General features: G+C 36.0%; 1 protein-coding gene and 1 pseudogene across 6 annotated transcripts in view; both read left to right on the top strand.

Annotated features, from left to right (window-relative positions):
• The window catches only part of PALS2 (protein associated with LIN7 2, MAGUK p55 family member), a 109,049-nt gene extending 98,629 nt beyond the window's left edge, over window positions 1-10,420 (top strand). For all 5 annotated transcript variants that reach the window (XM_080818502.1, XM_080818505.1, XM_080818503.1 and 2 more), the window contains 3 exons: window positions 2,399-2,601; window positions 3,623-3,751; window positions 10,202-10,420. In XM_080818502.1, coding sequence (XP_080674628.1) covers window positions 2,399-2,601; window positions 3,623-3,751; window positions 10,202-10,378 — 509 coding nt within the window. In that variant the 3' untranslated portion in view covers window positions 10,379-10,420. The remainder of the gene's footprint in view (window positions 1-2,398; window positions 2,602-3,622; window positions 3,752-10,201) is intronic.
• LOC308352312 (small ribosomal subunit protein uS8-like) lies at window positions 9,387-9,811 on the top strand (annotated as a pseudogene). The gene has a single exon. The product of its transcript is annotated as a small ribosomal subunit protein uS8-like (transcript).
• Window positions 10,421-11,867: the final 1,447 nt, after the last annotated feature.

An 11,867-nucleotide genomic window follows, 5' to 3' on the forward strand; every position in this document is an offset into this window, starting at 1 on the left:
ACCTTAGGAATCAAGTTTGCTTTTTAACATTGACATCTTGAGTTTAATTAACAGAGAAATGTTACTTTGTTGTTTGCTCATTATTTGAAGAGCTATAAAAATTTAGAATTTTGCCATAGTGATTACAGTCTAAGAAATCACATTATTTGTTTGCTTAGCATATAAGCCTAAGAAGTGAGTTGTAGTGAAGCCACCCTATTCTAATTTCTCTGTCCTAAGAATGGAAAGGAACTTAAATATGTAGCAGTATAGTTGTTGGGTTTTGATTTTTGTTTTGCTTTGTTCTGAGTTTTCATTTGAGAATGAGATTATGGTTAAAATTCACTTGTAAATTAGGGGCGCCTGGGTGGTTTAGTCAGTTTGTTAAGCATCCGACTCTCAATTTCACTCAGGTCATGATCTGTGGGTTGTGGGATCAAGCCTTGCATGGAACTCTGCCCTCAGCACTGAGTCTGCTTAAGATTCTCTCTCTCCTCTGCCCCTCCCCCTGTTTATATTCATGCTTGCTCTTCCTCTCTCTAAATAGATAAATAAAATCTTTTAAATTTTTTTGCTTGTAAACTAAAAACATTTGCCAATAATTAAGATTCCCTCAACATGGGGGTGGTGATGGGGTTAATGAGTGCTTTATACATATTTATTTCAAGCAGCACATTCCCATATATGGTTTCACTGTAGAGCTTCACCAAAAAACAGTACTCTTCTAAAATTATATTCACAGATATTGAGCCAAGTCCTAGTATGTATTTATTTGGGAAGTTTAAAATTGCCTTAGACATTTTATCATACCACCTTTGGTGAATAATTCCTGAAACCTTGGATACTACACATTTAAAAAAAAAAATTTTTTTTTTTTAAAGATTTTATTTATTTAACAAACAGAGATCACAAGCAGGCAGAGAGGAGAAAGCAGGCTCTCCGCGGAGCAGAGAGCCCGATGTGGTACTCGATCCCAGGACCCTGGGATCATGACCTGAGCCGAAGGCAGAGGCTTTAACCCACTGAGCCACCCAGGTGCCCCCACATTTTTTAATATGAAAAGGCATCATAGCATCTTGCAGGTCTTTAAGTTACTTTATAAATGCTCTCCACAGTTGTCTGGGATGATCGCCCTAAAGACTGAGCCACAAAACAATAGGAGAAGAAAGGGAGTCCTATTGTGCCTAATGATCTCATTTATGAACTAGACCCTTATTATTGAGCTTGAATTTCAAGTTCATTCTGTTCTCAAAAATTTTCTTGATGTGCTATACTTATTACACAGTCAAAATAGTGTCAGCTCTTGATCTGGATTACTTCTTAATTGCATGTGCCTAATGATTTCATCAGATATTCTGCATGTCTAAGTATTTGATTTTATATCTGATCTAGCCAAAATCAGGTTAAGGCTAAACTGTAGAATAACAGACAGACACATTACTTTCCTTCTTCCAAGCTAGTGTTAACAAATTGGAAGGGAGTATCTAACTGCATCTTTGCAACAGTATGAAAGAGAATTGCCATTTCTATGCTAGCCTAAGTTGCAAAGGAACTGTATATCTCGGAAGTACTCAGAACTCTGTCAGACAAAAACAATCTTCTAAATTTTGACTTGGTCTGTTTACTGTTATCCTCTCAGAAAAAAACACTTTAGAGGAAGTTAATAGAACATGGTAGCATCAAGTGTGGCTAGATCCACCACCAAGTTGCAGAACAGAATAGTTAACATTTCAGAATATCAGTAAACAGGAGGCCAGAAGAAGGTGTGGTTTTAGGGTGAGGAGGACAGATAATTGGTGGGTAAAACTGTGCTTCAGAAGATTGATAATACCAACTAAAAATAGAATTTGCTCACTTGTTGCGTGCTCTATTAGGAAGTGTTCAAGTGTATATTCCTTAAGGGGGATGCGGTGGCAACTGGAAAAGATATTCACTTACAATATACCTCACACTTAGTAGGACTCATCATAATTAAGAATTTAAATTTAGGACTCTATGTAAATATATTTACTGTATGTAAATGTAAATATAATATAAAGCTGACTTTATAAAGCACATTTTTAAAAATATAAATTGTGTATTGGGGACTACCTCTTAAAATATTCCTATAGGTCAGGGGTCAGCAAACTTTTAAATTCAAGGGCCACAGAGTAAATATTAGGCTTTGTGGGCCATCTGGTCTGTGGCACAACTATTACACCATGGTAACACGAATGAAACCAGGGATGATAAAACAAATGTGCCATTGCTGTGGTTTAATAATACTTAGTTTTTCAAAGTAAGGAGCAAACCAGATTTGGCCATAGGTCATAATTTGCCAATCCCAAACTAAATGGAAAAATCTTAAGCTACCCTGTGCATTTTAGTCTCAATTTTAATCCCTGTGTTCTCTTTGTATAAATTCTCAACATTATTTTAGTTACTTCACGGAAACCAAGGGAAGATGAAAAAGATGGTCAGGCATATAAATTTGTGTCACGGTCTGAGATGGAAGCAGATATCAAAGCTGGAAAATATTTGGAACATGGGGAATATGAAGGAAATCTCTATGGAACCAAAATTGATTCTATTCTTGAAGTTGTCCAAACTGGACGAACTTGTATTTTGGATGTCAACCCACAAGTAAGCTGCACAAATTCCAAAGCTGTTTTTAAAATTTTAATTCCTGTGGAGTTTTGTTTGGTTTTATTTTCAGATTGTGAGGGTATCTCTATTACCTGTTTATGCGTCTGCAGCTAGTTAAATAAATCTCTGATCATTAATTAACCAGCAGAGGTTTGGATAGCAATACAACTTGATAGAAGTTTAGTATTTACTTACTTGCTCAAGTAACATATAAATGCATGTGTTAGGAAATATTGATTTTAAAATTTCAGCAAGCTGCAACATAATGAAGTCGCACCCCTTCTCAACAGACACACACACACACACCATTCTCTTCCTCTCATTTCTTCTCTCTCAGTGACCCCTTCTCATCCCTCCACACTCAATCCAACTTAACTTCCCTACTCAGAGATAACTATTAATAGTTTGATATATATCTTTGTCATTTGAGTATGCCTTAAATACAGATATATATCTATATAGTTTTATTAGATTTTTTATGTTTTCTATTTTTCTTTTTTACATAAATAGGAAAATTCTATATAGATTCTTTAGCTTTTTTCCCATTAAACAATATCTCTTGAAGATCTTTTCATGTCAGTTTTGTAGAGCTTTTTAGTTCTTTGTAACTGCTATATAGTGTTTCACAGTACAAATGGATATTAATTTATATAACCATTCTCAATAAACATTGAGATTATTTCTGCTCTTCCAGTATTAACAGAATTGTACAAATAACATAGAAAGCATTTACATCATTCTTGATAATTTTTGGATCATTAAGTTCAATACTTTCCTTTGTTCAGGAGGATTAAAGGGTAGTATGACTGAGGTCAGAACATGGTTAATGGATCACTGTTTTAGAAACGTACTGTATGGAACCGAAAGGATAGAAGGGGGCAAGTATTAAATTACATCCTTCATCCTTAGTGAGAGGGCAGATAGATTTTGAATAGTTAGCATTTATTGTAAATTATAGGGTAACATAATTCAAATTCTATTCCCATATAAATTGGTTTGTAATTTTTCTTCTACACAGGCCCTGAAAGTGCTGAGGACATCCGAGTTCATGCCCTATGTTGTATTTATTGCTGCTCCAGAACTAGAGACATTACGTGCCATGCACAAGGCAGTGGTGGATGCTGGTATCACTACTAAGCTTTTGACGGTGAGCAGTTCTTTTCAGGCTAACAATATTATTTCACTCCTAAGATTTTTTCTTTTTTCTTTTGGGCATGTTTGATTCTAATCATATTTATGAAATAAATATACCATATGATATATTACAGAATAAAAATCGATTCATGAGATGTAGCTAAGATTCGGAACATATGGCTTTTACTTAAAACTCATTGTTCACTTTATTTTAAAACACGAGTAGGGATGCCTCGGTGGCTCGGTCGGTTAAGCATCTGCCTTTGGCTCAGGTCATATTCTCAGGGTCCTGAAATCAAGCACCATATCGGGGTCTCTGCTCAGCAGGGAGTGCTCTCCCTCTCCCTCTCTCTCTCTCTCAAATAAATAAATAAAAATCTTAAAAACACACATACAAGTTTATTCCCCCATACAAATGAAAGGGAGCAATATTAAAATATGCATATTAATCCACCTCTCATTTTACCAGTGAGGAAATTGGGCTCCAAGACCAGTAACAAGTATATTCATCATAAGGTTTACTACTGGTAGGTAGTTCTGACTTTTAGTTTCTGTTATATTTTCTCTTGTTCTGCCTTTCTCTCTTTTCATATTATTAGAAATTCAGAATACATACAAAAGAGGAAAAAAATGAGCTCCCATATCCCCATCACCTATGTTCAATAATGTGTGGCCATTTCTATTTCACTCAGCCCTCTCTCACTTCCTCCCTAACATGAATTATTTTAAAGCAAATCTTTGATATGTCAACCATAAATACTTCACTATCTATCTCTAAAAGATAAAGACTTTTAAAACCTCATAGTGTTAATCCTCTTTCTTCTTTTTCAGTTTTCTCCATGTCTCTACTTAACTTTTTGAATATCTGAAACATAGCTGTAATAAGTGCTGTCATGTCATCACATACTAATTCTGACATTTGTGTTCTGAATCAGTTTTGGCTTGAATGACTTCTCTTCACACTGGCCATATTTTCTGCTTTTCTTCCTAGTAATTTTTTTATTGGATGCCAGACATTGTGAGCTTCGTTCTAGGATGTACTTGTTTAGAAACAGTTTGTTCCTTTCAGGTATTGCTTTTAACATGTGTTAGGTAAGACCAGAACAATTCTTAATCTGGGGGCAATTATTCTCCACTCCTGAGGCAAGACCATTTGAGGACTCTTCCAAATGGCCTGTGCATAGAGGTTTTCTGTTCTTCCTCATGAGAAGAGGTCCTGTTCCTGACTCCAGTTGAACACTTCTCATTTTTTTCTGGTGGTTCTTTGGTGGTCTCAGGTAGATGTACACTGCCCTGACTGGTATACAGCTATATGCTGGAAGAGGGGACCATTTGCTAGTGTCTGAAGTTCTCTCTCCATGCTGCTTTCTATTCAGGAATTCTGTCCTGTGAACTCTTGCCACCTTGGTCTCTCTGGGCTCTCAGCTCTGTCCCAACTTGGAATGTTGTATAGGCTCCTTCTGGGCTCTACCTTGTATACTGTGGCCTAGAAGGTCTTTCAAGACAATAAGCTGGGCTTAATAAGTAGGGCTCACTTCATTTGTTTCCTGTTTCTCTGAGATAAATTGGCTTATGTTTATGCCTCGTGCATAAAGTCTTAAAAGCTGTTGTTCCATAGGTAGGAGGGTTAGTCTGATATCTGTTAGTACATCTTAGCTGGAAGCAGACATCCCTTTACTTGTTCTAATCTGTAAACTCTCCCCACCTCTCCTCTCTTGGAACCTTCTAATTTAGTTGTTAAAAAAATGGGTTAGGGCACCTGGGTGGCTCAGTTGGTTAAGCATTCAACTCTTGATTTGGGCTCAGTTCATGATCTCGGGTTTGTGAGATCAAGCTTTTGCTCTAATCAAAATAACAACAAAACAAAAAACAAAAAAGTTGGGTCAGTTATCCTATAGAGTGCTTCAAAGTCTAGATCTTGCCAATTTTGTCCCCATGGTGTCATTTCCCTCTATTCCCTGTGAACTGATAGAAGCTTGAACAGGTATAGGCTTACTTATTTTTCCCAAAAATAATTAATAACTGATACATCTTGCCTTGTTACATTATGAGGCATATGAAAGGCTCTCTTTTTGTGAGACGATTAATCAGTGGGTTCATATGTTGTAAGCCTGATCTGTAAAGTTCTCTAGTAGCTTTTTACCTAATGATTTTGGCAAGTTTTATTCATCTTTGCCTGGATCACATATTTCTTAGGGATTGTAAAATGGTAACACCAAAGAGTTTGTCATTCTTTCTGAATTTATAAACTAGAGTTCTAAGAAATAACTTTTCTTCATCAACTAGTTGATCACTCTGAAGTAGAGTTCATGTAGGAAAGTCAGAGTATATGCTGATACTTCGATGGGTCAGTTTTCAGAATAATGGATTTGTTCTGAGAGTCCCCAGAAGCAACAGGTGATCAAATAAGCTTCATTTTCTTTGTTTTTTAGTTTCATTTCGAGCACCTGGTGTGAGTTTTTGTTGTGGTTACTCTATTATGGTTATTCTTATTGATGCTCAGATTGTCCCATCTTTGACCAGTAGGAGCTTATTCAAGTTGGCCCTTGAGACCTTTTAGTTTCAGCTTCATTACTATCTGGTATGACAGATGTTCCAGGCTCCTCTTGTACATTTTCTCTTCTAGGCCAGGTATGAGCTGTTTCTTCAAGAAGCTTTCATTCCTTTTAGAGTAAATGGTATTTTAAGACCATAATGCTTAGGGGCGCTCATTGTCACAAGATTGATCCTTGTTTCTAGCTACACCTCTCAGGTAGAATTAGGATATGTTTTTCTGTTGTATTTCTGAAGGAAACCATTTTCATGAATTCATACTGCTATTTCCCATTCAAATTCAGAATTACAGGTGTTTTTTTTTTTTGTTTTGTTTTTTTAAAGATTTTTTATTTATTTATTTGTCAGAGAGAGAGAGAGAGAGAGAGAGAGTGAGCACAGGCAGACAGAGTGGCAGAGGGAGAAGCAGGCTCCCTGCGGAGCAAGGAGCCCGATGTGGGACTCGATCCCAGGACGCTGGGATCATGACCTGAGCCGAAGGCAGCCGCTTAACCAACTGAGCCACCCAGGCGTCCCTACAGGGTTTTTAGTTAACCTCTTTTAGCTTATTTCCCTTCTAAGTACTGAGTATCCCAGTTCTCAAAAACACTGGGAATGTTAGAGTTAAAATATGATGTAATTGTTCATTTGCTTTATCCCACAGTACACATACAACAGTTTGAGAATAAGTACACCAACACTACCAGGTGTGATTACCATGAACTAGTTTTTTGGTGGGTTGTTTTGTTCTGTTTCTGTTTTTTTTGTCCTTAAGGTTTATCTCACTAAATATATGCAGTCAAATTGCTGTGTTTTAAAGTCTCTTGGACTACTTCATCTCTGATAATTTAGTTACAACTCTTTTTGGTGTTTAAATTGGCTTATGTTTAGCTTGTGGGAATATTCAGCTTGTCTTCTGAGTTTTTTTTAACACAATCCCACTAATCTTTGATGACTCTTTTCTTCCTAGCTAGATAAGCTGTTCCTGGTTTTCTTACACTTTTCTTAGCCCAGACCTGGAGCCAGCCATCCAAAAAACATGGTTCCTTTTAGTGGAAAATGGTATTTAGAGGCAATATAGGTGCTGAAGTTGTGTGCTCAACTTAGCTGCTCATTGTTTCCAGGCTTTTTGGTGGCCAGATATAGGAAATACGTTTTTCTTTTTTAGAAAGCACACATCATTTGTTCAGTTTGATAATTCTAATTTAAACTTTCCATTATTTTACTTAACTTCTTTGACTCTATGTTTGTATTTTTTTTTCTTATGCTGAAAATCTTGGTTCTTGATGACATTAAAATAATTTCTTACTTCACATATATAAACTAAGAACCCACTCTATATAATTTCTGAGTAACAGTATCAATACTGATATCAACAGTATGATTATTGAAAACTCTTAAGTTTCAGGCTTTTAAAAAATTGTTCCTAAGATATATCCCACTGGGTATTATTTTAAAGTCAGTGAAATAATTCCTTTCTGCGTGGTTAAACCATTAACTTGAAAAACAGGTCTGTTTCATTTTTCTTTTGATTTTTAAGTATTGTTCTTTTTTTATTTGAATTTAATTTTGTATAATTCTATACATTTCATAGTTCTAAAGTAAATCTTAACAGGAAAATCTAGCTTTTCTCTGTCCGCTCCATTCCGACCTACGTAGGTCATTTTCAAAAAAAATTTTTAATATAAGCAAGTATGTATGTGTACCTTCCCTCCCTCATTTCTTACATAAAAAGTAACCTGTTATATTCAGAAGTCTGCCTACATTTTCCACTTATCAGTATATTTAAGATTCGCTATGGCCATATATAGAGATTCTTTATTCTTTTTTCTATTTGAATGGTGTACTCCACTATTGTAAAAAAAAAAAACAACAACAACAACTTTTTTCTTAAATGAAGCAGATTGCTAATGACTGTAATAATAAAGAATGGTTTCCAAGTTGAACTGAGGCTATTTGCACATCTATCACAAAAGATATTCTAGTTGTTTCAAATTGATTTAGAGATGTCAGTGAAAATATTAACTGAAATGTAAGTTGTTAGTGTCCCTCAGGCCTAGTTTGGAACTCATTTCTCTCTCTACACTTCCCTTCTGGTGTTTTCACCAAACTCATTATCTTATATACCATTGTTACACTGGTTACTCCTAGTTTTTGTATAGGTAACCCAGAATTCAGAGCTCGGACTTGCATAACCCATCTACTTAGCTTACATCTGCACTTGGCTTATTCGCCCATTCATTCATTCGTCACTTTTCACATTCAGCCCATCAGCCAATCTTGATGACTTTATCACCAAAATATATTTCCGGTCTGCCGTCATATCCATCTCCTATTTCTCCATCACAAGCCAGCGATGTGTTTCTGTTGCATGTGAGTTGTCCACAACCTAGCTCGTACTTATCTCAAGGTATCACCACTGCCCTCAGTCCCTCTATCCCTCTGGTCTTTCAGTATCTTAAAACATATCAGGGTCATTTACCTCCCAGATTTTGCATTGCTGTTTCCTCTGCCTGGAATGCTCTTTCCCACACTATAGTTCTCAGTTTAAATGTCATTTACTCAGTATCTTTGTAATCACTCTATCTAAAATAGAGTTCTCAAAATTCTTTGTTCTGATTGGTTTCTTTTATAGTACTCACTACAACTTGGAAGTTTTTGTGTTTATATTTGCCCTTCGTCTGTCTCGTGCTCTGGAGGGTAGGAACCCACTCTGTCTGATTCATTGTTCTGTCCACAGATGATGAAACATAGTAGACAATTTAATAGCAATCAATAAATATTTGACGAACATGTAGAAGTACTGTGAAATTTCAAAAACGGTTGCAATTTAACGAAAAGCTTTACTTGCTCATGCAGAAACTATTATTGTTTCCTTATATCATTCCAAAATGACTAGAAATATACAAAATATAAACAGTGCCAGCTAAAGAAATAAAAAAATATGTGTGTATGTGGTGGTGGGGATAGGGAGCATGTAGTTAGTCTTCAAAATACCATTCCTAATATTCTCTTTCCTGGAGATAGGCAGCAAATTTGGCTTTGAGCTTAATAGGCACTGCAAAATGGTTTCCATGATCTCAGAGCCCATAAGATAAAAGTCTTTTGAGCTCTTTCCGCAGTCTTTCTGTGTCGCCCTAATGGTGCACATGAATGTCTTGGCAGATGCTCTCAAAAGCATTAACACTCCTGAAAGGAGAGGCAAACGCTAGGTTCTTATTAGGCTATGCTCCAAAGTCATTAACCAGTTTCTAACAGTGATGATGAAGCGTGGTTACATTGGCATATTTGAAATCATTGATGATCACAGAGCTGGGAAAATTGCTGTGAACCTCACAAGCAGGTTAAACAAGTGTGGTGTTTGAATCAGTGCTTGAGCAGATTTGATGTACAACTCAAAGATCTACAAAAATGGCGGAATAATCTGCTCCTGTCCCCCCAGTTTGGTTTCATTGTCTTGACCACCTCAGCTGGCATCCTGGACCAGGAAGAAGGAAGACAAAAACACACAGAAGGGAAAATCCTGGGATTCTTTTTCTAGGGTTGTATTACATACATGCAAAGTTTAAAAAAAAAAAAATCATTTGAAAAGGATGATATAGTTGGGCTGGAAACCTGCAATAATTCTTTTATTACCTTAGATTTCACCCTGAGATTATTGTCAGCAGTTGTTTAATTAGGAATCTTATCCTAAGATCAATGAAACAGAAGATACAGAATACTTACAAAGCAAACATGAGCACTGCTGGAAGGACTGGGATATGAACAGGTGGTAATGTCTGTTTTAACACTGTAGAGATTAGATTTTGAGCATTAATATCAGAATCACCATAAAAGTCCCAGCTTATTTCTTATGTTCACTTTGAATTGGTGTTTGAGCAAGGAAATACACATTATGATAGAAACATTTCCTTTTAACACTCTTTGACAGGACTCTGACTTAAAGAAAACAGTGGACGAAAGTGCACGGATTCAAAGAGCATACAACCACTATTTTGATTTGATCATCGTAAACGACAATCTAGACAAAGCCTTTGAGAAACTACAAACTGCCATAGAGAAGTTGAGAATGGAGCCACAGTGGGTCCCAATCAGCTGGGTTTACTGATGATTCAATAAGGTTCATAATGGAAATAAAACTTTTTAAAAATGACTGCAACAAATAAGCCTTCTACCGAGAAAATACATGCACAGATAGAAGATATCTGCCAAGTTCAGGCATTTTTATTGTGTAGATTGTAATACCAGTACACTATTTGAATTTTTATATAAAATGTGGTTGGGAAGGTGTACTAATATATAATTTATCTTAATTTTTCTAACTTTTTATGGGTAATCTTTCTATTCATACCACATAAAGAAATGCGTTGAAGCATTTTGTATGTTTTGATTTAGTACCCTTGCCTTTTCATCAAAGGAATTTTCAAATCCTTCATTCTCGCGTTGGTCTCCCATTTTCACTGTGATAATGAATACTTGAAATAGTTTTGTAAAGCTGTCCTTTAGTTCAGTATTTAACTAGTGAAAGGTCAGTTACTCTTTATTAGGAGAAAATAGTAGTTATTGGCCTTCTTTCCTAATATAAGTTGAAGCAGAACTATAATGTCCATACCTTCCAAGTCTGACATTAGAAGTCTGCTCAACAATACATGGTTTCATTATCTCAAAGATATATGGCTATCCATTGTAATTTAAGCAGGTATATTGGTTTTTTTTTCCCCTTCATTTCCATCTTGAGGGAAAAAGTGAAGAGCAATACTTTGCACTCTCATTTGTTGCCATTACAGGCTGATGCTAAGTGAATGTGTACACAGCAAGCAAGGCCTTGTAGGCTAAGAGAGTGCCTTATCCTGTAACACATAATGCAGCAAAATGACACATAAAGTGGATTTATTTTCACATGTAGAAAATACCGACATTGACTGACAAAAATGAACCTACTGTAGCTTCAGCAGTGTTTTATTAGGATATGGTCAGCAAATGTATCATGCCTTTGCAAATTTCTGTGATACTTCAAGTTTGCAAGTGGGGGATTTTGTGAACAATCGGTGTGCTTTTTGAAGTGTGATGTGATTGTTAGAATATTTGTTAAATCTGTCGTGTTGAGAACCAGATCCATTGAACAACTTATGAGATCTGGGAATAACTCTCAGCTGTCTTATCTATATATAACATATACATTATATAATATGTACATTGTATGTATTATATAATATAAAATAAGGTTTTATATAGTTTTTTACTTTTCTGTTAGGAAATGCACTTTTTTGTTTGGTAATTAAGAAAACAGCTCTCTTTTAGATGCATTAACATTCAGATTTTTAAAATTCATCTCAGTTAATAGCTTCCTTTAGGATTCTTGGATGGTATAAATTCTTCCTCAAACATATTGAGATGTAGCTCATCATTAAACTAAGTTAGCTGTGTTCTATATTGCTGCCAGCTTTTCAGAAGGACAGTATTCACACCTACAGGGTTAGGTGCTCGTGGTCATCTTTGTCCATGGTAGGCATCTGGCTCCTGGCTGTTGAATTTGCTTTCTCCTCAGCAAAGCTGTGACAGAACACCAGCCGGGAGGGCTTAGAGGGGAGAGAAAA

The sequence above is a fragment of the Martes martes genome, assembly GCF_963455335.1.
Source record: "Martes martes genome assembly, chromosome: 11".
Lineage (NCBI taxonomy): Eukaryota > Metazoa > Chordata > Mammalia > Carnivora > Mustelidae > Martes > Martes martes.